The sequence below is a fragment of the Eleginops maclovinus genome, chromosome 19 (assembly GCF_036324505.1).
Source record: "Eleginops maclovinus isolate JMC-PN-2008 ecotype Puerto Natales chromosome 19, JC_Emac_rtc_rv5, whole genome shotgun sequence".
In the NCBI taxonomy this organism is placed as follows: Eukaryota; Metazoa; Chordata; class Actinopteri; order Perciformes; family Eleginopidae; genus Eleginops; species Eleginops maclovinus.
In genome coordinates, this window is record NC_086367.1 from 21,765,487 (window position 1) to 21,791,956 (window position 26,470).

At 42.0% G+C, this 26,470-nt stretch overlaps 1 protein-coding gene and 1 long non-coding RNA gene across 3 annotated transcripts; both read right to left on the reverse strand.

Annotated features, from left to right (window-relative positions):
- Positions 1-661: 661 nt before the first annotated feature.
- Positions 662-19,637, reverse strand: LOC134881697 (sphingosine-1-phosphate phosphatase 1-like). Its single transcript, XM_063909214.1, is given in 4 exon segments — positions 662-5,609; positions 11,912-12,001; positions 18,392-19,104; positions 19,107-19,637. Coding segments are annotated over 4 exon segments (1,593 nt in total). The 5' UTR covers positions 19,345-19,637; the 3' UTR covers positions 662-5,057.
- Positions 19,638-21,183: 1,546 nt separating this feature from the next.
- LOC134881725 (uncharacterized) lies at positions 21,184-26,470 on the reverse strand. Of its 2 annotated transcripts, none has more exons than XR_010168076.1 (4): positions 26,126-26,470; positions 24,082-24,167; positions 23,438-23,556; positions 21,184-22,614 (listed from the first exon to the last, which is right to left on the reverse strand). It is a non-coding gene; the product is annotated as an uncharacterized LOC134881725 (long non-coding RNA). The 2 variants fall into 2 exon arrangements; XR_010168075.1 differs by having other exon boundaries at positions 23,438-23,553; positions 26,126-26,465.

The following is a 26,470-nucleotide window of genomic DNA, read 5'->3' on the forward strand; positions in this document are numbered from 1 at the left end:
ATTATTGTTTTGTGGAGTTACATACACTGCCCGGCCCAGAAAAAGGTCACAAGCCTGTGGGGGCAGTGCTATGATCTGGGGTTGCTACAGCTGGTCTGCTCTAGGTTCAGCAATGTGTCCAAAGAATGAGGTCAGCTGACTCCCTGAATATACTGAAGGACCAGGTTATTCCATCAATGGATTTCTTCTTCCCTGATGGCACAGGCATGTTCCAAGATGACCATGCCAGGATCCATCGAGCTCGAATTGTGAAAGAGTGGTTCAGGGAGCATGAGACATCACTTTCACACATGGATTGGCCCCCACAGAGTCCAGACCTGAACCCGATTGAGAATCTTTGGGATGTGCTGGAGAAGACTTTGCGCAGTGGTCCAAATCTCCCGTCATCAATACAAGATCAAAAATTAATGCAAGAAATAAAATAAATGTTGAGACGTTGCAGAAACTCGTGGAAACGATGCCACAGCGAATGCGTGCCGTAATGAAAGCTAAAGGCGGTCCAACGAATATTAGAGTGTGACCCTTTTTTTGGCCGGGCAGTCTATATTCTTAATAATATGAATAGTAAAAAATAACAAATATTTGGAAACAAAACCAACTGATTTATTGGTTTTAAACTCAGTGACTCAGTGTCAGTAAATTCAAACACAACGAGCAAAAGTTTAAAATCAATATTCTTGAATTTATTCAACATTGACACAAAAGCTTGAATGACAGTGACTCACTGAAATCATAAAGGCAGTGATAAAAAAGCGACAGTGTGGGAAAATGCTTCAGTCATCTCTTCCACATTAACGCGGCGACAAAGTGCAAAAGGCAACGATAGGATGAGAAATCATTACAGAGTTTTAACACGACATTTTTTGAACAATAAAGGCACTACAGGGAAGCGGGGAGCAGCTGCAGCTATACACAGATCAACCCCTCTGAATATTTGGTCAAGGTGAGAAATGTTTTCTGTATGAAAGACTCTCTGAAATCCAGCCTTAAGGAAGAAAGAAGACACACACACACACGTCCATGTTGTTTAGAGCAGAGCCGAGCAGAAATTGGGGCATAAAGGATGCTACAGAAATGTAGGGGTTCAATATAAATGTGTAATAAAAAGGTCTAAAATCTGGGGTTTCTGAGGACTGTAAACACTCAATATTTCCCTACTCATTTAGGAAATATAACCAAATGGTTTTCAGGTGCTGTGATCAGTTTTCTTGAGTTTATCAGATGCCAACACACGTCAGGTCTTGTATTCCTTGGATTGAATCAATTGTGGGTCACAACAAATAACTCAAGTGGTTTAATAACAAATACAATTTGAGATGCCACCAAATGACGAAAAAAACAAACAAATACGATTGAAGAAAACGTGGTGATGCCAGTATGGATAGAACTGTACAATTTTCTGGTATTCTACAAAATAGGAGGTGTTTCCCAAAGTCCTGCAATTTACTGTATTTCAAAAGGGAGCAGAACCAGATTTCTTGACAAAAAGGAAACCTAAACTTTGGAAACACAAACTAAAATAGGTGATTTAAGGCTCCTGTCATCCATCTTCCATCCATACAACCCTCTCTGGGTCAACACACACTGATGGACCTGGATGTGGGTGTGTGGGGGGGAGGTTTGTGGGGGCCTCATGTTATTTATATCCCAGTCAGGAAGTTTGTTTGTAATCTGATGTATCTATCTTATTTCCTCGATAGCTTCTCCATCTGCAGAGGAAACCTCCAGCTGCTGCCGGGATGTAAACACCGACATGTGCTCAAATTATTAAAGCTCTGTCTGATTATTGCAGCTGACCTCAAAATGGTCACGTCTGTTTTCCATGTTCTTCCACAGGCACACAGGCGCTCTGATATTCAACCTGGATGTGTATTAACTAATGAATAGCAACAGGTTTAAAATCTATTGCCAGAGAAGAGGCGTGAGACAGTTAGAACAAATGTCGCCCAACCTCAGATTTAAGGGTTTGTGTGTTGTGTGAATCAAAAACAAAAAAACATCAACAGGGAATAACTTCCTGTTTATCTGGTTCAGAGAGGAAACCACATTCAGACAAAAACAAAAACACACCAACAAGCAGAAATATGTTAGTGCACGAGGCAAGGCCACAGGAAGTGAATCGACCAATCCAAGCCAGGCAAAAAAGGGAAGCTGGTCTGTTATGTTGTCTGCTTTTCAGGATATAAAACCACTTTCTATACGCAAAATAAATAGCTGAACAAGTAATCAGTCCTTTAGAGTGTCCTGCATTAGTAAAAGTAATCTTGGTGGTAAATAAAAAAGTGCCTTAAATAGCTTAATATATTTACACCAAGGACTGAAATACTTTAGCCACGAACAGTAATATCTGACTGCAGTTAAAGTCCTGAACCCGGCTTTAAATCCTCACAAAGCGTCGACTGTTTTCTGATAAGATAACAAACTCTGCACTAAAATCAACATTAAGGACCAGCTCCCCCCGCCTGCCCGGCTCAGGGGGGGAACACAGTGCATTCTGGGAACAGTGCATTTATATAAGGACAGTACCGTACAAACAACAACACAGCCCGCTGCCCTCACTGCCAAGAACACTCTCTCTGCCCGTCCCCAGCACTCCGTTAGCCCCTAACAGTGCCCTCGAGCAAGGCACTTCACCCACAGTGGAGAAACAGGAGGAGGAATGTGTGAATCTGTGCAGCAGTCTGTCTCGCCTCCAGGAGAGGGAGATTCTGCACCGTGAAGTGTGTGGAAACATCCCTGGTGTTTCTGAGTGATGTTCTGCTGTAGAGATGCACAGTGGTCTGCAGCTACAGGGTTTAACTGGGTCTTTCCTTCCACGTAATAATAATAATAATAATAATAATAATCTGCTTATTTAAATATAAAATAGGCACAGGGGGAACAGTCCAGATGTGTCCATAGCGGAGTGGATTTCCACTGAGAGGTTAAGGACAGTTTTAGTGGTCTCTCTTTACTGTGACTCAGCTGTTGTGTGGGAGGTCGGCAGGAGGAGAGTCTTTGTGGACGATGAGGAAAAAAAGGTAGTTTAAAAAACTTCTGACAGAACGTTTTTTCCTATCAAACTGTTTATATGCATGTTTTATCGTGCGTGAGAATCTGTCATGCATCTTCCATCCTGTTCAGAGCTGCAGGCACAGAAACACTAACTGAGCTGGTTCTGTATCGTGTTAAAAATCAATGTTGACGTATACAATCTATAAAGCTTAATATTGAGATAACACAACGACGAAACAGAAACACAATCAAATGTTTTCCAGCTTTCTGTCTGAGGAATTCATTAAGAAATTCTATTTTTCGGTCAATGCTGCGATCAAGGACACAAACCTTTGAGGAAACAAGAAGATCGGACATGCTGGACTACAGGAAGTGAAGTACAAATTAAGAAATGTCTGCATTTATTATTTGTTCCTTAGTAGTAAATAGTAAACAATCTCTAGCACTGTAAGGCTATAAAAACCTAGATTTCAATTCTTGCCAGTTTCCTCCTAAAATGATGACTTTTCCCTTTCTCTTCTAAAACCTGAATGCTTCAGCTCCCGTGAGAAAGCCATAAATCTGTATTGTGCAGAACATTTATTTTTGCCTGAGCTGTTCGCCTCTCTTCACCTCCTGACCTGCCTGTCAGCGATGCACGCGTCTTCCCTCCTGAGATCAGCGTTATCTCTCCTCCTGCCTCCAGACTCTCCCCGCACAGGAAGCCATCAGTTTACATTGTTAGGGCAAAGAACAAAAAGTCCAGTTCCCGTCATCCCATATAAAAACTATTTAAAACTTCTCTGTCCATTTCCCAAACCGAGTGTCACTTCCTTCTGTTTCTTCTGGATCATACAGTATGTGCCCGGTCATTGCTTTTCTCCAGCAAGGAACAAAATATCAATCTCAGAACTGCCATGGAGACAGAAACAGTGAGAGGAACAGAGAGTGGAGAGAGCCCATTAGAAAAACTATACACATGCAATCAAACACCTCAAAAATGATCCGATTCTGATTTCTGACACACGTTAATCTGCTTTAGTCTGACAGATCAACACATTTAAAACACAGGTGTCCATTCCACAGGTGTGTGTGTGTGTGTGTGGGGGGGGGGGGGGGTACACTCTGATACAGGAATATGGAAGTATAAAGTCTTATTGCTTTGAGACGTAAAAAAGTTGGGAACGATTTAGAAGAATTATTCAGAAGCTTTCTGACGAAGAACCACACAGAGTTTAAAAACTGAATCAGGTAAATCAACCAAAAACATTTGAAAACTCAATCAATTGTAATGTTTTTACCCAAGAACTGAAAATATTCACTGTTTGCAGATCCTCTAAATATGAGGATTTGTTGCATATCAGTTTTTTAGGATTTTTTATTTTGAGTTTTGCTCTTTTGGTCACTTTTAACATTTCAATTCTTCCTAATTTCTTCTTTCTTTTTATAGATAAAACGATGAAATCGCAGCATTGTACCATTACCTGTTTCAGGTACTTGTTGAAGAGGCTTAAATCAAGTTTCTAAATCATTTTCAAACAACAAAAGACTGACAGCGTTTGTATATGTCACTGTGAAGTCGTTAAAGTACACCCGAAGGCGCCGACATGTTGCATTTAAAGGAAGGAAACATTTCAGTCTTCCAAAAACGTACTTGTGTGTCTGAACTCTCAATAACAAATGCATTCAAACAAATTGTAAATAGAAAGACACAGGTCAGTTATCAGTAGCCATCAGTGGTCAGAGGCCACTCTTTCATCTGAATTCATCTGCTGGAGGAAGAGGAGTGGTTTTTTGGCTCTGACCCGGTTGATTTGAAATAAATCTAAAAGAACAGATCAGAGAGATAAGTGGTCAGAGAACTGTTAAAAATGAGCAGATGTCCCGGCTCATGCTTCCTGAGCCAACGTTAGGAAAACTGAAAACATGTCAGCACCCAGATCAGTTTGCAGGCTTTAATCCACCTCAGTCCTAACCCAGAAAACGTAGAAAGGGGTTCTGGCTGGGAGATCTGAACTGGGAACGGCTTTAGGTGAATATAACTTCACTGTTTCTCCCAGCCAGCAACTGACTGCACATCCAAATCAGGAGAGCTGGACGTAGCTGAAGAGCAGCGGGACCAGGAAGAGCACGTTGAAGCCCACCGTCCCGTACACGATGTAGCGGTACGGCAGCTCCACCTCCATGTGCTGCCGGGCCTTCCTCACGTCCGTGCTTGGCACCCCGAACACCCGGCACACCAGCGGGATGGTGATGGCCTTCATCAGCGCCCGGGTGGCCACCAGCACCAGCACGCCCAGGACCAACCGCAGCAGGGACAGGCCCACCAGGCCGGCGCTGAGGGCGGGCATGGTGTAGGGGAGCTGCTCCGGGGTCGGGTCGGGCAGCAGACCAAGGTGGTAGTTGACGTGCGAGGCCAGGGCCACCCCGGCGCCCGTGCCCAGGATCTGAGCGGTGTCGCCCCTCGAGGTGCTCCAAGTGTCCAGGGTGAAGGAGAAGAGGCCCAGGCCCAGGTGGAAGCAGACGATGATGAGCGGGGCGTAGCGGTGCGACAGGTTGAACCCGTCGATCAGGTCCAGCAGCGGCAGGAAGAGGAGCAGGATCAGGATGCTGTAGAGGACGCCCACTATGACGTCCTGGAGGAAAAACACACAGAAACAGAAGGATAAGTACATATCTGACGGCACTATCCACTGAATCACAGGGCCAGGATATAGGTGCTGAACTAAGAAGTCCTGAACAATTTTGTGCAAATAACATATCAAACATAAAAGCAAAACAATATATAAGATGACTATACTACATTTTCTGTTGATGGATAAAGGAAGTTGAAAAGAGGAGGCAGGAAAACAGCGAGCTCAACGTGCCCTTGAACTGCGGACTCAAACACAGTTCATTATGGTCGTTTTTTATTGACCCAAGCAATAACTGACAGCCGGCTTCCTGCTCCAACGTTGACTGTAAGTGAGGATTCTGAAAAAATGTTGTTAATAATTCAGGACTAATATAAACAGATTAGAAATTGCAGATAAAAACTCTTGTTGATATTGTAGAAAATGGAATACTTCTTAAGTTTTGAAGAGTATATAAACTAACCTGCCCATGCAAATACTCTCTAAAGGTTCATTGTGTGCAAAGTGGCGGGTGGAGAGAGATTTAAAAGTGGCTCAGCAGGCTGACTCTGGTGTGCACAGTGTCACTTTGCTTACAGAAGGGTCTACTTTCCCAGGAGGACTGTTACTGTAAATGAACACCAGCCTGAATCCTCTGGCCAAACGCTGGAACATTTCCTCTGCTGCCTGGCATGTTAGCGCAGTTAAACGGCAGCGCTGGACGGACTCCAAGGTCCTGTTACAGTTTAAATATCTATTTGGCTGCTTAAACACACGCTGTGTTACACATCAGCCGTGCTCTCAGTCAGTCATTAACCAGCGCTGCACGGCGAGCGCCTCAGAGCTCAACTCACGTCCCGGCACACTGACTGTACAAGGACACATTTTACTGCCCCCCCCCATCTGAAGCTCTGATGTGATTTATCACCCCACTGCTGCCGCTGCAGACCTTTATCAGCCTGCTCTCCATTTCTTTATGATAGTGAGTGAGAGTTTCAGCCGTCTCTTATTTTCTCCTCCACTGACAAGACCAGCAGCTCTGAAAGGATACGAGCCGACTGGAGTAAAAATGTCCACATGGTTCACGGTATTTGATAGATGCTTTTATCTTAAGTGCTTTACATAATGAATGGAAATGCATGGGCGTGTTATGTCAGCATGGGTGGAAATAGAGCAAGAAATAACCCTGTATTAGACTCCTGTTTGCTGTTCACCTGGACCCTATGATGACCTAATAGATCCGACATCCAGAACGATTGTACAAGTTTGATTGGTGCACCTGTTTTGGATAGCAAGTGAATGAAAACAGGCTTCTCTGCCATGTAGTGGATTTATTGACCATTGTTTTCTAGATTAAGTATTTGGCCTTTATCATGTCAGAATACATTGAAAAAAGCCCTAAACCCAAACATAATTTCTGCTTGTGATTGAAGCAAAAGGAAAAACATCAATCTTGTGAAGCTGTAACTGCTAATGTTGTTGGCTGATAAATCCTGGAATTATTTAAGTATGATCAACATCAAGTAACTCATTAATTGACTTTCAGCTCTATGTTTTATACAGCTCCAGACCTTCAAGAACTACTTGCCTGAGAGGGCTTAATAATCTGTCGACCATTAAACCTCCTCTACCCTTTCTGTCCTCTATCCCAACGCGAGACAGATCGCAAAAGCTGCTAGGCTACCATACCTCAGGGCCTCATTAATGTGCTCCATTAAATGTACAGAGCCGAGAGGAAAAAGGAGCGAGTCAAGAGAAAAATAACGTGAACCAATGGGAGTTTTCGATCAGAAAGAGGCTCAACTGAACCCAAACAGCAGGTGCATACGCTGCTAGCTAGCTTACATCTTTGGATGTTTTGGCGGAATAAATGCACAAACCAATTAACGCTTTCCATCTGAAACATATCCAAAAAACAACCCGATTATAACGGGAATGAGGCAAACAGTTTACACCACACAAACACAGAAGAACTAAGGGTTTAAAATGAAGCCTTTAAAAGAAGTGTAAACCCCAAACATGCGAGTGATCAGTAGTCAGACATCATCAGTAGCGGGACCGCTATTTTGTCTTCCTGCAGAACAAAGCAGTAGGAAGTAGTTTCATTGGGTGTGATTCCAGAACACATTAAGAGCCCTGCAGGCCCGGCAGAGCGACCGCTAATGGCTCGCCATATGGAACTCCACTCCCTGAAATAAAACAGTTCCCATGAGCCTCCGGGACAGACTGTGTTATCAGCTGGGAATGTGCTCTGTGCAGGGTGACCTGCAGATTTAAAACCTTCTCATGTTACTTCAGTTCGAGGGTCTGGACCCGAATGTTGTGTTTCTGAGCTCATTGTTGAAACTAATCCAGTTCATGTGGAGGTTAAAGAAAACATAAAGCTGCTGTCTGGTGACTTACGAGCTTAACCCCTGGCTGCTTTGTCTACAACAAATGTTACACCTCCTTCCCGGTAGAATTTTAACCCTCTAACACAGACTGCAAATAAACATCCCAAAATCAGCATAGACTTTCCAGGAAACACTGCCTGACCCTGCCTGTGAATCATCATGTTTTAATGTCTGTAGTATCAAAGAAATGGAAAGATGGTTGTCTCTATGTTGAAACAGGAACTACCATCAGCTCATTTAGCATGCTTTTAAGGGAGTCTTTTTACAAAAATGTAAAATGAAATGTAGACTAAGAACATTTGGCTAGTGATGTAGCCTGCAACGCAACTCCATATATCCATGACACCATTATAGTGATATATTGTCAGACGATCCAAATGTGTCTGATATACAGATATGTTTTCCTCACTGTCATTCTCGGATAATAAATAGCAGCTATGGTTTGAATATTTCAGAAAATGTGGTTTCGTAGAGCTTGCTTAAATGGAGATTAGACATTAAGGGAGGAATTACATTAATCAGCATCACTGGTGGAAAGTCAGCAAGTCTGGGCTGAATCACAAAGGCATTTATGGTTACAGACATTATTCACGTCGTACGGGATCGGGCATGAAGGAGACATGAACATGAGGGAGAGCAGCAGGAGTTTGTGGATTACAGACGGATGATTTTATCCAGACTGTTTTCTGATTCATGATTTTGGTTTCATGCGGGAACAGGAGGAGAAGGAAAGGGAGGGAGAGTAAGAAACCGGGGACATGTGGAGTACAAACTGTAACCGGAAGAAATAGTAAATGTACTTTTAGAAAGGAAGCAGATGGTTAAATGGTTCCCTGCTGTTAGTCAACAGAACAACAATGCCCTGCAGTGGGTTGTATTTATTGATTGGAGACGTAACAGCAGAGGTGAAAACAGTAGTAGCTAATTAGGAAGTGAAATGAAGCGACCAAACCTACTTCAAAGGTTTCAATCAACATTTACGGTTAGGTTACATGAACTTCCTCTGTGAAAAATAGTATAAAAACAGATGACTTTGAATCCAGATTGGGTGTTTTCCTGTTTCTCTATCAACATGGAACACATTTACTGCAGGACTTTTGCAAACACCTGACATACAAAAGGAATATTACTCCAAAATGCAATTTATTAAGATGGCGAGGACTTCGATGCCCGCTCACTGTCAAGCCGAACATCCCATTAATGAACTCCCTGGGGCTCTCTGATATCTGATGTCACAGACAGTTGTGCTGGGATGAACTTGTCTGTGGCTAAACCCCAGGGTGAATGAGGCGTGCCTAACTCTGCAGGATGACTCAGGCTTGTGTCCTCATCATCATTTTCCCACTTTAAATCGAAATACTGCTGAATTAATGAATCATCTTTAATAAATGTTCTAGGTCTTGTTTATCCCAGAGGACAACAGGAGTATGTTTGCTGCTGATGTTACAGTGTGTGAAGCAGTGAGAGCCGGCAGATGTGTTTGTGGTTCCTGAGGTGGAGGTCTCAGCCGCGACACCACCCGGGCACCCACAAAAAGCTCTTAATAAATCCTCTGATGTGGAATTACCTTCTACAGTTTGTCTGGGAGGACGGCCAGCGGGCGTACTGTACGATCTGCTGTTCCCACACCGCCAGCCATCAATCCCTCTGACATGGCCGAGACCACGGAGAACGTTACCAAAGCAACAGACAGCCATTGCAGGAGAGACAACTTTTCCCAGATAATTATTTTACACCGAAAAGACTATTTATCCACATTTGGTGCTTAATAATAATTTATAATATCTGTATAACCAAGATAACACTGACTTCTTTAAATGACCCAACGGAAATATCCAGCAGTAGTTTAAAAAGTCTAAAAAAATGAACTGAATGGACAGAGCTTTTACAATCGTGCCACATCCACCAGACATTGTTAATAATAATAATTCCATATATCAGAGCACTTGATTGCAGTCGTGGTGCAAGAGTATTTCCTCAAATATATTAGATTGTTTCTAAAATACAAAGCCTAGCTCTAACCAATGCCACACATTTCACAAATATACTTACTTATTTCGACTCAAATAAAGCGTTGCCAATCTTTCCCACGCTTTAAAACCATTTTGACTTATTTGTTATTTTATATCCCAAGATGGTGTGTCTTTATACTAGTTTCAGCAAAGCCATTTCTACTTTCATTTAAACATTTTCCATGATTTTAAGCTGTGGTTGTGTTTTGCAGATGCTGTCCAGAGGTTCAAATCTCTCCAGAGCCGACTTGTAAGTAGAGAACAAAGCCATTTTTAAAATAGGCTCTGCTCTATGGACTGAAGCGAGCACACTCTCAAATGTTCTGCAGCAATGTTTATTTATTGCGTTTTGTTATTGGGGACCTCTTGGCAACCCATTAAGTGTCTCAGACTTGAAAGACAAAGAGAACACACACCCATTGAAACCCATTCAGTGGAACATTATGGTTTCCATGATTCTACCTGTGTTCATAATGTGAGAGCAGCAGGTTAATGACGTTGGAGCGAGTTTTTGCAAGCGTGAATGTTTCTCCAGTAATAACTGAGAGATGCTACCGTTTACCGTCTTAAACACTTAGGCTACATCTGCACCGAGCAGAGCTCCACATACGGGCCCGAGCATGTTGAGCACGTTCGTTCAGATTCTGTCTGCAGCTCAATGGGTGGAACCACTTCCTGTTTCACACCCTGCCCGCTAGTTGCAACACACACAAAAAACAGGACTGACGTTTTAAAGGACATTTTATACTCCCACTCTACTGGAAAATGTGAAAATGTGTTTTACTTCTTGTTACTTCTCTTCGATGTTGACGATGTAAACATTTTTCTCATTCATCAGGTGAAGAGGAACAGCGTTTCTCCGTTTAACACCGTACAAGCTGTAACAAAACTGCAAGTTAAAGGTTTGCTGTGTGTGTGTGTGTGTGTGTGTGTGTGTGTGTGTGTGTGTGTGTGTGTGTGTGTGTGTGTGTGTGTGTGTGTGTGTGGTGTATATCTTTACAGCAGACGTGTTTATGATTCATTCTTTACAAGAGTACAAAGTTCTTCAGAAACCTAACTTTTCTCTCCACCTTCACCAGATGTTTGCATTGAATATAACGACGAACAAAATGCCCAAACCCACCCCCACATTATTTTGGAATCGCTTGGTTTAGTGCTATTTACCTAATTACTCATCTACTCAGCCAAAATGCTCTCTAAGGGTTATTGTTCATAATCAGAATAAGCTTTATTGCCAAGTAGGTTAATAACTTGTGAGCAAATAGCAATAATAATCACTAAACTTATTCTGACAGTCTTCCTCAGCGGACAGTCTTCCTCAGCTGGCTAATAGTGTGGCGTCGGGTTGAGAAATTGACACTCAGACTGATCCACATCCCAAAAGAGGACTTTAATTCTGTCGCACTGTGTTCAAAGACAGGAACAGAGTGTGAAAACACTATCAGCTATTGTATGGCACGCCATATAGAATTACTACCCCGTGGTTGTTAACCCTGACAAACAGTTCTGAGGTTTTGCCAGGTGCTAAAATTCCTGTCTGTGAATATATTATGTCACAGTTAAAGCTAAGACGCAGTCACAAAACTATACAGGCGAGGCTTAGCCAAAAACAAAGGTTAAGTTTGAAGATGGCCCTGGTCTGGGTGAGAGTGGCGATGAAAGATCTCTATCCTTGTTGTTTAACTAGCCTGGAAAACTCCAGTTATTCCAGACTTGTGTTGTTATGGTGCGTGCTTGTTGTGCGTGTTGTACCTCTACGGTTACACAGGTGATTGTGTTGCTGACATCAGAGCCTGCTGCCCGCTCGGATACTGTTTCCCACATGTCAGCTATCGTGTTCAGACGGACAGAATGACGACAATCTGGCACTGCAGGTGGCACGGCCGACACCATCTGTGTGTGTGTGTGTGTGTGTACGTACCAAGACCGAGTGCATTCCCATGTAGATTCGGCTGACACAGACCAGCAGACACCAGCAGAGAGCCAGGATGAAGCCCAGCGGGAACGGGTACTGTGGAGGTGAGAGGAGACACTCTTTAACACAATAACAACACACCTCTGAGATCGAACTGCTGAGGCAGGTTATAACCAACAGCATGAAAATGAGTTGGCTGGAAAAATGTTACAAATATGAATCAAATAAATACAAATAGTTGCCTGATAACAAAAGTGATCTATCCATAGAACAATTGGTTTATTAATTTATGGTTACGCGTCTAAAATAAAGTTGGGTATGAGCGCCAGCATGCAGGTCTGCAGTGTGAACGCAGCCAGACAGAAAAATTAGTGACAGTTGAGAGAGAAAGGGACGACAGATGAAAGCTGCTGAGGTTTGCAAACTCTTTAAAAGCCTTTTGTCCTCTCTGTTGTTGCTCAGATTCCCTCACAGAACAGGATGACAATACAAATCCCAACCCAACACTGGGACTCCCACACCTCCAGCCTTCAGGGGAAATGAGACACGAGATTAATGGAGCTTGATGCTTATTAAAAACGGATAAAGGAACAGCTAGTAGCTGCACATACGGATACGATTTAAGACTTCATTATATGTGCCACAAACACATTTAAAAAGGAAAGTATTTGTGAAATGTAATAATGCATTTTTTAAGGAAGCATTAACTCAGTATTGAATGCTGTACTAAAAACTACAAACCACATAAACCCACATTTATGTAGAATATCAGATAAAGATGAAACGTTTAAGATCTCACTCTGTGGCAAATAACTTTGGAGTAACCAGAGTTTTTTCTCTTATACAAAAAGAATTTAGCAGCAACATTTCAACCGTTCAGATCAAGAGTCTGCAGGTCAAATGTGTTATCGTCTAGTCACAGTAAGAGCAGTCCTGCGAGACTCTCCTTCAGGTGTCTCTCCAAACACCAGGCTTCCATTCAAAGTGTTCATTATAAACCGAGGCCTCTTTCCAAAATGAGGTCATGTCACAGGGGGGTTTGGGCTGAGAAACAGCCGTCACTAAGTGTGTGAATCAGCTGTAAAGCTATGGTGGATGCAGCCAGCTGACATGCTCAGACCATCGCTGTGTTTGGGGAAAATTACCATGGAGTGTGAGGTAAGAGAAGGGAAGAGGAACCAAGGAAACCCTGTGTGAAGATGTTGTGTCTCCGGGTCGCTATGGCCTCCTGTCTATAACCGTAGCGGTGCAGTAGTCGCCTCGTGCAAAGTTTTATAGACATGGTTGTTGTTTTTTGTGTGGCTTTTGGTTTGCTGCACACTGCTTATTGACAGTAAGCCTCACTGCAGGGTTTGCCCTCCGCTCTCACTCACACACACTCACACACACACACATACACAGCTCCCAGGGTGTGCTGTGTTTGATTTTCAACACTGCCAAGATGTCCATTTGTCGACCTTGGGGTTACGCACAAACCTAAAGTTGGGAGTATTTGTCTCTTTTTCATGTCGGAATTACCACAGCAAAAGACCCAAACCTAATTAGTTTAAGCACTGATAAGATGTGTTTATTTCCGTTACTAAAAACTTCAACAACACACATTTGAAGTTCCATTGTCTAGAAAAAAACATCTCGGAAATGTTTGGTTTCTTCATTGGTCTGTGATTTCTCGATTAAGAATTGAAATCTTGAAACCCCTACTACGTTATAAGCAAAGGTCCCCTTTTCTTGTAAATGTACTGAAATATTAGCAGTATAATGTACTGGAATGCCTCTTCCAGACAGTCAAGTACAACATATCCAACCTTTCTGTTTGCAGCCCCATAAAAACCCTTTTGAATGCAACGGGAGAGACTTGAGGTTGATACCCCCCTGCACTCTCTGAAGGACAACACAATGTACGACTCATGTTTGGAGTTAGGAAACGCTATACTGTGATAGTTGTTGCTCTCAGGAAAAAGCTGTAATGTTCCCGCCTAGTGTTCCCGCCCGTGAGAGGAAGTCTAACACAAAGCCTGTTTACCATAATGTGAACTGCTCTGGCTCTCCTGGAGGACATAATGAGGATTTATATCACACTAAACCCACCTTATCCTTCTGCTCTGATTTTTTCAATCCAGTAACTCTCTCATATCTCCTTTACATATTTCTCCCGATCTAATCTGCTCTCCATCCTCTTTTCCTCAGCTTCACATCTTATCCTCTCCTCTTACCTCCATCTCCCTGCCCTTCAGTCTAGTTTTTCTTTCTTCCTCCCTCACTTGTCTGTCTTAATCCCCTCTTCTCTCCCCCATGCTTCCTCCATCTCCTGCCCTCTAGTCTCATCTTGTCTAATCTCTACTGTCTCCTCCTTGAACTGCTCTTTTCTGTTCCGTCCCTCATCCCGCCTTTAATTTCACCCTTACTCGTTTATTCCATAGAGAGGGACATCTGGCCCTTGTTACTGTCTGAGCTGGAGGAGGGTGGTGGGATGGGGAGGAGGACCAAATCCAAATCCAAACATTCCTGCTTTACTGAGACAAGTCAGCTGAGGCGGCGGTACAGCAGCTTACCAAGCCATTATGGCAAGCAGGAGGGGAGTTGAGGACAAACCCAGCAATCTGCAATCATTTACTCTGGGTTCCATTTAGTAATTGTGTAATATAGATCCCCCAAAAAAAGTTTGCAAAGACAATCTATTAAATGACTTGGCACATAAAACTAGGGAAACACCACGTTCAGCCTCCATTGTCCATCCTTCTCCTGACATGTTCGTACCAAACTCTGTGTGAGGGCATGGAGTTCAAATTTGCAAAATCAAGGCAGAGGTTGAGAGTATGTGAGTAACAGCAGTACAAAAATGTCTTCTACTTAATGTTGACCAAGTGGCATTGTCTAACGATGTCCAAATGACTGGGCTATTTCTTTCCATGGGAACCACGCTAGAACTTATGGAGATTTCTTGAGAAATAGGAAGCCAGCATTGATGAATCCGACCAAGAATACCTATATTTAAAAACAGCTCTCTGGGTATGATCCAGGAACAAGATAAGTCATGTCTGTCCGCTGGTCTGCACTGCCAAACACCAACGTTTTCACAGGTTCTCCAGCAAAGTAATCAAACCACACTAAAGACAAGATGAATCACAGTAAGAGAGTTGGAAAACAACGCCAACAACGACCAAAATGGGACAACAACGGAAGTTAGATTATGGTAAGAAATGTCAATGTTCTTCACGGTGCGTTTGCTTTATAGCTTAAATTGCATTTGTCGAGTAAGATAGACCACTGGAATCCTAATGTTTAGTTCCTGTAAATGTAAGTACAGCTGGAATTTGTCCCGTAGGCTTATATTTTTGTTAAAAACTATGACCTGGACTACAAACCAAAATGTTATCAGTATTTGCGTTTTCACATGAAGGGAACAACTTTTAAAAAATGGAAACAAATCCTGAGGAAACCCAGACGTGAGGTTGAGTTTGTTAGTGTTTTTTGAGGGAAGTGAGTTTTTGTATTTAGTGAGAGGGTAAAGTTAAACTTGTGAAAAGCCACACGGTGATACACTGTGACTGACGAGCACAGAAAGAAGTGTTAGCAGAAAGGAGAGACACAGACACTATTTCAGTCTTATCTTGAATCCCCACACGCAGAGGTCAGAGTTTGACTGTCTTATCTCCTGCTCTGGAAGACAGATGGGAATGCAGAGGGTCGTAAATCAATCTCACCCTTACTCTCGCCTTTGTGATTCAATCTACACAATACAGACAGCCCACACAGTTTGCTCACAACTCTGGGCTTGTCCCCTCGTACACCAGAATAATGACTGTTCAAAGTCATGCGATTTGGGGGAAAATTACAAGGCATTATGGGAATTGTACTTAATTCAGCAAGGAAATATGATCGTGTGTTTAGATGTACTTTTTTGCATACTGTTGTGACAAAAATACTAATTCTAATCAATTGTTTTGTCTATAAAATGACATAAAATGGGAACAGGTGCATATTACAATTTCCTAGAGCACAAGATGACTAATTCAATTATTTAATTTGTCCAACAAACTCAAACATTTTGTAGTTACTATGATAAAAAGAACACGTTTTAGTGGCTGAAACTAGCAAATGTTGGGTGTTTTTTGTTCAAAAAATGACTCAATCATTTCCTTCCTTAACCATAAATCAACTTATTGTTCCAGAAATCGGCCATAAAGTATGAGGAGCGTGATAAGCAGCCACACTGGGGCTCAGTTGTCCTCGTATTTCAGTTCTACGAAAGTCAAACAGGCTTCCTGCAGTTTGTTTATCGTGTCCTCACAGTGTGGATGCACGGTGAGACAATGGAGGTGGACTACACAGACTTTCTGTTGGTTTTACAGACTGCACACACAATGGAGTGTTGTTCCTCCTGAGTAAATAGGAGGGGATTAAGAAAAGAACAACAGAGAAGGGCCTGTTAAAACAATTCAATCCTGACTGCGTGTTGTTCCAATGCTTTGGGAAGCTTTATACATCTTTATGAACCTGGCCAAAGTTGAGGAAGGGGTGAACGTTTGTTTTCATTTGTAGCCACACTGTAGAACAATCATCACTTTTTGAGCGGTTAACGTGCTAAATGTCACCACAACATACTCAAATTAGCATCAACGAATGGCCAGATAATCTTTTTGGCCTGCAGAGTGTCAGAAAGTAGTGAAACATTATCCAAATTGCTTGTTCGCATGACAAAACCTTCAAAAATCCAAAGATAATCAGTTTGCTAATTAAATACTAACCCAAGCACAATGTATTCTGTACACCTAATACATTAACATAAAGCACCAGCAACATTACACAAAGTAGTTCACGGTTTTTCGTCCAGCGTTCTTGTCGTTGTTTTTACCTTTGTGTCTATTTGTGATTGGATGTGGTATTTACATTAGAGAAGCTGGGACCAATGATCTTTGCATTGTTTGCCTAGAATTTAGCTTGATTAATTGGCTTTATAATTAGAATAGTTCAAACGTTTGGGTAAACCAGCCTCTAGATGTTTTCCATCCAAAAGCACTCTTTCCCGCTGTGTAAAGGGCATGTTCGCGTCACAGGTTGTCTGTTCGTCTCGTTGTACCAACACTGAGCTTGATGTCGCTGTACTACGAGCTGTAAAGAGTCAACAAATGTGCTCATGCAGCTCAACAGCCGCCATGGCCGTTACCTCCTGTCACCGAATCCACTCGGCCGACCACACATTAATTCTTAATGGCGCTGACTCAGAGGGCAGGCTCTCAGTGATCCTGTATCAAGAGTTGCCACTTGGCAGATGTTAAGTTGTGTTGTTGTAGCATAGCAGGGGGGGCCTATTGGGGGGACATGTTTACGAGGAGAACACAGGTTTGAGCCCAGATGACCAGTGTCACTGTGTCCTTAAGCAAGGCAGTGAGGAAAGGCAATTTCTATCTTTCAATGTGGGGTATTTGGACAACAATGAAACTAAAATCATATAAGATTTATCACAAACACAATGTACACTGTGCTACACCTAATGTGAGGCCATGTAGGGGTTGATTCAAACTGTACTGTCGCATTCCTCAGGGGTCATTATCTGCAGGCTTATTATAAAGTCAATAATATATTGTGCTGTGCTGTGAGGGGCTAGTGGAGAAGGATTGTGCTTCATTCATTGTTATAGGACGGTGGTGGCGAGCCCGTAGGGACTTGGCTTGGGACCCGGAAAGGTCACCGGTTCAAGTCCCCAAAAACCAAAAGCTACCGAGGTGTCCCTGAGCAAGGCACCGTTGGCAGCCCACTGCTCCTAACACTGGGATGGGTCAAATGCAGAATGTACATTTTCCCCTCTGAGGGATGATTTAGGGTTTCTTCATTTCCATATCACCGCCATAGATGCTGGAAATGTGGAATAACAAACCGCAGTATTTAAATGACTTCAAGAGTAACAGGCTGCCTTTTTCATTCTTACAGTTGGTTACCAGTGCATCCTGTATACATGTCAATGTTCAGTCACTGGAAAAACACAGTTCGAGAGGTGAAGTGTATTTACTTTTGGAGACTGTAGTTAGAGAGGCTTCTGAAGTAAATGTGCCAAGTGTGTTTCTACCTTTCATTATATCCTCTTTTGTCTTGATCCAACTCTTTAATCTGTGACAAACTATATGATTAGAGGGATATTTCTAAAACACTGTTTGTCTGTTGTGTATTTCTAGAACAGTGCCAATGGGACAATATTGTGTTTTTCCCCAAGTGTTATTCAGGTACTAGCCTGTTCTGCTGCTCTGTAATTGAACTACACTTGCAGACTGAGTGTGACTGTGTGTAGAGATGATGACAGTATTTATGTTGCTAGTGTTTCTGGATTTGCAAACAAAGACGAATAGATAAACAGCACATGAGGAACTTTCGCAAGATTCCTTCTTGGGAAGAATCAGCTACTAGAAACTTCCCTTTCTCTGCTGCAGATGCCCTTCACATTTGACATATTATATAACACTTTACACATCAAATATTGATTTACTGTACCTCCCACCGGCCGTAGGTCAAGAAGAACAGGGAGAAGGGAATGGCAGTGCCCGACATGGCGTGTGTGGACGGCATGCTGTACTCAGAGTTGTAAAACATCTCCACCTTGACCACAGGTGGCGAGGCGGGCCGGGCCCAGCCGATCACATCCTTAGTGCACTGACCCAGGTACATGACCCAGACCCACACCATGATCAGCCTCCTGCTCACAAAGGCGTCCATGTTCCACATCACGAAGGGGAAGAAGGTGATGTAGAACTGCTCGTTGCCCAGCTCGGTTCCGAAGGTGAACATGTAGTACAGCAACCGGTTCCCGATGAGGAACTCTTGCCCTGCATCGCCCGTTAGAGAGTTTTTACGGAGGGGTTTTACCGTGCTGCTGGGTGGGTGGTCGTCACTTTCTTTCCCCGTTTCCCTCTCTTCGTTTGACGCTGAAGAGACATGCTGTGCAGCGCTGTGACTTACGGTTTCGGCCCCTTGGAGAGTACGACCGTTATTGCCCACAGCAACCGTTTCTCCCCCCGCGGTTGCCCCTGAAAAGTCCGAACGTGCAGCGCGATGACCATCGGCTCCATGGAGACTACGGCCGTTATTTCCCACAACCACCGTTTCTTCCCCGGAGGTTGCTGCGGACACAGGTGCTCCATTCCGGGCAGGATCTTCACTTTCCTCCCCTCTGTTTTTCACCCTCTTCCGAACAGCCAGTCTTCTGTTTCTCCTTCCCCAGCTCCTCCAATTCCAGCCATGTTTTCACTCTCATTTTCCCCGGTGATGTGACGGTGGCAAGCCCCGTTGTTGTGCGACTGAGTCCGGTCTGCTTCTTTGCTGGAGACGGTCCCCGAAAACGTCCCGTGTACCCCACAAAAGCGCTGAAATTGGGCAACAAGGTGGGGGTCTTGTAGATAATAATACAGCTCTACCAAACGATTATTTTTCTCCATGTTTACTCCCATTTATTCGCCTCCAGCAAGCCTGAAAAAAGGAACGCGAACTCCGCTACTTTTTCCCCGCACAGACACTGGACGATTGACGTTAGCTCCGCGGCTAACGTTAGCTAGCTTACCCGTGCATCATAGAAAAGAGAACCCCGGACCGTTTTTAAACCACAACAAGTAACAAGTAGTAGTTTAAATGAAAGAAAAAGTCATTAATTGACTCGTTGATACGATAACGAACACAGCGAACAGGTCGGTCCTCGTTCGACAGCGTTCGGATGCGTTCAATGACCCGCTAACTGAGTGGTTTCATGACCTGCAGCCTGAAACTGACAGTTCGACGGGAGCGCGCGTTTTACTGGTGCCTTCATGTACTGTCGGAAATGTCATATTTAAAACAAAATTTGGGAATTTTAGAGGTTTTTATTTTAAACTTTAAATTCAATGAATTAAGTAAAGTACAAATACTTCTTATGTTTTGTTTGTATATACATGTTATATTCAATCCCTCTATTCTAACTTATTTTGCACTTTTTAAATTTATTTTTATATTTAATAAGTAAGCAGCCTGATATTTAATATGTTTTTCTGCTTTGGGGTCTTTTTACCTTCATACTTGGAACCTTTTTCGCTTAACAATGTATAATAAACCCATAAATACTCTTCAATTAGAGAAGTCCTAATTAGGAAATATCTCATCAAATAATAAGTATACAAGTATAAGACCCACTTCTTATACTCAACCGCTATACATTAAGACCTCAATGTAGTAACATTTAATTTAAAAGTCTAACAATTAATTGAACATTAACAGAAACGTTTTTTTTTAGCCCTGAATTACAACTGTATTCAAATTAAAAAATATATATAAAAAGTGAATTGCAGATCACTTCATCTGCATCACTTGAGTGAATGATAATAACGTTAAAATAATGTAAAAAATATCTGACTGTTAGGAATTATCCATTCATTCACATTATGACGTGAATAGTTTTTTTTAATCTGGATACTCCTGTTGGCATTTTGGATTTGAGTCTCTAAAGTTTGAGTTTGGGAGGAGCACCTGAACGCAGCATTAGTTTTGGCGCTCACGAAAAAAGTACGTGCTCGAAACCTCACAACGTAACTTGACCGCGCTTTCTGTGCAGCCTATTAATTTGAAGCACAATCTACACTTTAGCTTTGAAATGAATACAAATGACCAAACGTTAACAATGCAACATTAAATAATAACACCATTACTATGAGCTGTAGATAGGTTGACACACTGTGTGAATGCATGAATTGTGTACTCGTTCTGCTACACAAAGACACATTACAACCAGAAAGACATTCTCAGCTTACATACTTTATTTGAGAATCAATCACCTGAAAAAAAGTTTACTGGCCCTTTTTTCAAAATAGTTTATCTTAAATATGGAATATGCATTTTCATCAAAATATAAATTCTTGTTTTAAAATATCATGCTTCTCTTAAATAGTTGCCTGCAGTGTGTTGTTGTTGTTGTTGTTGTTGTTGTTGTTGTTTTTCCATAGAAGGCCATTGATTGTTATCATGATGTACATTTTTTAGTGAGACTCCTGGACTGAAAACTCAAAACACAGACAGAGACACTAAAGAAGGATGAATCAATAATCCTCTTTGTCGTACAAGAGAGTAGTCTGGTTTACAAAGCAATTTGTGCCACAATAAATAAATAAAAAGAGAGTATCTTCTGACGATTGAGACAAACTCATTATTCTGTGACAACATCAGCTGCTGTTACAACCAGGACTAACAGTTTTTAAACCACACAACTCCTTTCAATTCTCAGCCAAAAGAAGGGAAAGGACTTGTTCCCTTTTTATTCTGAAAAACTGAATATAAACCCCCATCTATTTAACACTATAAGCACTTCATAAACCTTTAAAACATGTTGTTTACACATTATAATGGTGTAGTACAGAATTTGGTGGCAATTATAAGTTCTCCTAAAGAAATATCTTTATACTAGATTAAGAATACTAGAATATACGACTCGATAGGCTATTCTATCTGTATTTTACTCATCATTTTTATACACAAGCCTCCGTTAAACGTCATTAAATGTTCATATACTGCTTGTAATGCTAAATTGGGAGTTTAAAGAACCGTAATTACTTTTCGTTCACTTTCACTGTGAGACAGGAACACTATCAGCCGCTTGAGAGGGCTTTAAGGGGAATTACTGCACCAGCAGAGGGCAGCAGAGTGATGCAACAGTCTTCCCACAGGCAGTAAACAGACCTCAGAGAATATCTTGAGATAGCATGACGATTCACACAGTCCAGGGAATGTAACATACAATATTTCATAAATCACACGGTAGCATAAAAAGTTAACATAAGCACTCAGCACGTATGCTCCCCGCAAGCCAAAGTGCATCAAAAAATAGTGGCCTGCAGTCTGTAAATCCCTGAATTCGCTCACGGTTCACATGAGCAACAATAACAATAAAAATCCATCACACAACATTAACAGCCCGTCTCAAGTCCCTCAGAATGTGCACGTTAAGTAAAATGGCAGTGACGCTGCGACAGAGATTGACATCAACATCAGAGACCCTGTTGATCCTGATCCACTGCTGCCTCTCAGCAAGGAGACAAGAGCAGGTGACATTCCTGGAAATGAACAAAACAGACCCTACGCACCGTGTCCTTCAAAGGTTTTGAGTGGAAAAACAACAGCAGCTTTCCTTTAGGTGATTTTAAACAAACAGTTTTATGTCTGGATGTTCTTAGCATGAACTGATGTTGCATTTCCTTAATAAGAGCCTGAAAGTGAGGTCTGGACAGTCATCCGTTGTCGTCCAGGTTGTACAGAAGTACCTGGTGGTTGGGAGCGATGCCTGGGCAGGTTCCCAGGCTGTACAGGCACCCGGCTGATGGATAACATGGCACCAGCCGGTACCGCTGCAGCTCCTCCAGACCAAACGCCGGAGAGCAGCAGTCCATCACAAGCACCTTTACCCTCTTCCTGTCCGGGTACAACAGCCTCCTCTGCCCCCTCTCTCCTATGACCTCCTCCTCATCTTCTTCTTCTTCCTCTTCTTCTTCTACATCATCCTCCTCTTCTTCCTCTTCTTCTTCTTCTTCTTCTTCTTCTTCCTCCTCTTCAGCCTCGACTTCCTCCTCCTCATGGTGGATCTTCCTCAGCAGGTTGTTGATGAGGACCGAGCGCCTCAGGTAGGCCTCGGGGTCCTCCAGGAACCTCAGCTTCTCCAGGGACAGCTTCAGGATGCAGCCCCGGTCCTCCTGCAGTATCAGGTGCTGCAGGAGACAAACACAGATGCCTTTAGCATGTATTCTAATGCATTTAGCAGAAGACCACCACGCAGTTCTTAAAACTATCTTAAACTCAAAGGGTAACAATTCTAATTACAGTTTATTCAGCTGTTCTTGATTTGATGGATCCCATGTGGAGTTGGACATATGATTCTAACTTTCAGGTTTATATTTGTATGTAGTGTCTCTACTGGGACATGTCTCCATGCTTTAATGTTCAAAAAGCTCTTTATTGTTCTCATACTGCCTGTGCTGGCAGCACCTCTTTGCACCCTCTGTCTGAAACCAGAGCCCAGTCTGCTCTGATTGGTTAGCTGGCCGGCTCTGTGATGACTGGTAAACCGCTTAGAGATGTCCCGCCCCTTAGACTATCACGTACAATGTGTTGGAGCGATTTCCAGTGATTGTTGTTGTTAATGATTATCACATGAGAAATTATTAGGATGACGTCAACTATCTGAATTTCAGTTTGAAGTGAATTCTGTCATGATCATAACGGATTTGTCTGCATAGAAGCAGAAAATGGAGTATCGTTATTATTGACTTTCTCAAGGATGAACTGAAATGAAGACGGATGTTATGTAAAACGAGCACAAAGAGAGAAGGTTATGGGTAGTAATTACAAACAGAAAGGTGAGGAGAAATATAAAAATACCTAAAGAAAGTAAACAATGCAGAGAACACAAACACTTGAGATGGGTCAAGGATGCTCAGCCTCAGAGAAAAACACATTACATCATCTGCTTTAGAAAGACATGAATAGTGAAAAGAAATTCTGATCAATAAGAGGAACAGAAGAGGTTCATACTTTTTGAAAATATCCATGTAGGCCTCCGTGTAAATCCTCCTCCTCCGCATATTTCCTCTTGAAGTAGGCAACTTTCGACGTTGTTGAATGGTTAGGTCTCTCTCACAGGGAAGGGGCTGCTGGAGGCAACGAAACACAGATTAGAGGAAGGAAACATGTTTTAATTATTAAGAAAAACTGATTTATACTCAACAACACAGTTAGAAAATGTGCTGAACCCGCTGTTGAACAAATATAAAGCTTACAAAAGCCTTTTCAAAGCCACATTTCACAGTTATACAGCTTTATTCAAACCTTTTTACTTTGGTTTATACAGCCTAGTTGTACAGTAACATCGGGCTAACACCATAGAGGAGCATTTAGTGGAGTGGGTGGAGCCCAAACCTGAGCGAAAAGGATTAAAGATGATGATTTATTTGCGTTGGATGTGTTAATATGGTACTGTTTGCTAACGTGTTCCCTATTTTAACATTAAGGTGATAATATGTCAAAAGCATCTTGTTGCACAGACCAAAAATTACAGTTGCATGCTTTAAAGGGTCATCAAATCACCTGTTTCCATTCATTTCTCCAAATTAAATTTCACCTTTATGACAGAAAGTGTCACTGGGGGTAAACGAGGTGAAGATGGTAGCTCTGATTACCTGCTGCTGACGTTCCACAGCCGGTGCTCAGCTCTCTGACTCAATGCGTCTTTACTGATCTATACCTCCACATCGCCCTTAGACTCCTGCAGGGAAGAGACAGGTAGGAAGGAGAAGGAGGAGGAGGAGGAGAGGAGGAGGAGGAGGAGGAGGAGGAGGAGGAGGAAGATGGAAACAAAACATTTGAATATGAAAGCAGGAACTAAACAGTGTTTCGGGGCTGCTAAGAATTTGATGTTTTCTTTTCTGTTATTTGACTTTTTTGATCTAAAACTACATTTTTGCAACCTGGATATGAACATAAGTCCTCCTTTTTTTAATCCATCATGTGAACCAATAATAAAATCTACTACCAACATCAGATAATGCTCATTTAATCCCTTGATAACATTTTGAACCAGGTGCTGACTTCCTGAGAACTTGCTTTGTATCTGATATTGCCACGTGTGCAATAAAGCATTGCTTAAACTGCGTGCTCACAGTCTATCATGGTGCCATCGGATGAAACCAGGGTGAAGTTACTTTGAGTTTTTAAGTAAGACACTTGAAATACAATTCAAATGTTCTGATAAATAGTCTGATAATAATGTTGACATGTTTTGGAGTAAAGCTTGTATCAGAGTTTACATTACAGCAGCTGTTTTTGTAAAGAAACATCTAATAAAACATAACAAAATGGAAGGGAAATAAATACATTAAAATGAATAATATAACAGCAAAGATAAAATTGGATAAAAGTAAGAAATAACATAAAGGTGGAAATAAAAAAAACACCCTTAAAATTATGAAAAGGGAATAAAATAATATTTAGAAAATATTTTCGTACATTTTTGTATGAGACGTTATATATATGAAATGTATGTCAATATATCTGCAATTTATTTTAAGGATTACCACATACAAACATTCAAAAACTGTACGCACTGCTGTATAATATTCTGATTTCACCCTTTATTATTTAATCTGCTGTCCTTGGAAGCACAATAAGAGTCAAGAAAGAGGAGGAGGAGAGATAAGAGGGCGATGTGTGTGTGTGTGTGTGTGTGTGTGTGTGTGTGTGTGTGTGTGTGTGTGTGTGTGTGTGTGTGTGTGTGTGTGTGTGTGTGTGTGTGTGTTATTTAAAATGCCATAAATCAATGATAAACACAGAGTGGGACGCTTTATCGTTGTGAAACATTCACGCCAGCTTCCCCCTGAAGCTGCTGCAGTGACTCACTCACTTTTAACATCCAACTGCAGAGTGTTTCATCTGTGGGAGAATGATGCATGACGATGGATACATGGGCATAAGGAGAGGGTTGCGTGGGAAGTGTGTGTGTGTGTGTGTGTGTGTGTGTGTGTGTGTGTGTGTGTGTGTGTGTGTGTGTGTGTGTGTGTGTGTGTGTGTGTGTGTGTGTGTGTGTGTGTGTGTGTGTGTGTGTGCATGCAACACTTGCTATGCATTTTCTTTTAGAGCAAATATTTCCAGCAGAAGGTAATAAACAAATATTGGTAGAAAATGTGCATTTCTAAAGTGTAAAACAGCTGAATTATAACCAAACATGATCATTTAAGATACTTTTCATTTATAGCCAGCCCTGTTTTGACCTGCAGTGCAACAGTGGATTGTTTAGATAATCCATTATATTGTTATATAGTACATTATTAGGATTATAAAAATACTTTTATTAACACACATGTCACTCTCAATCTCTCGGTGTATCTGTCAAATGTAAGACCATCTCATTTGGAGTCCTGAGATTTACTTTACAGCCTTGATGTGTTTTTATTCCTTTTAATTTTAGAATAAATATAGTTTAAAATATATTTTCATGCAGAATTATAGACATGTATGATCTTTTTGCATTTTATTTTTTGTTTAAATCTTATTTTCTTATACATTTTAGTTGTCTTGTATCCATTTACTTGACTTTTGCATAGGTGTTTGAACGCTTCTTTACAGATAAACTTGCCCAACGCCCCTAAAAAAGAAAGAGTATAGCTGCTGTTTTAAATGCAAAACCACCACCAATAAATCCATTAGACATCCGTCAAAGCTTCTTACCTATAATTCAGTCCAGCAGCAGGTCAGTAAATCCCAGTTATAAAGCCTCCCTTTCTCCGCTAAAGTCCTCCGCTCCTCGGCGCCACATCCACCGTCCTCACACCGACTCAGAGACGCTCCTGCTCGGCCAGAAGTCAGACGCTGCCTCGGTCCCTGCAGACACACATCCAGCTCCAGAGCTCCTCCCGGGTGAGACGCGTTCGGCTCTCCAGCCTCCTAAAATATCCCGTTCACAGCAACAATAGACAACACACACACACACACACACACACACACACACACACACACACACACACACACACACACACACACACACACACACACCTCTCTGGGTGCGTCCTGATT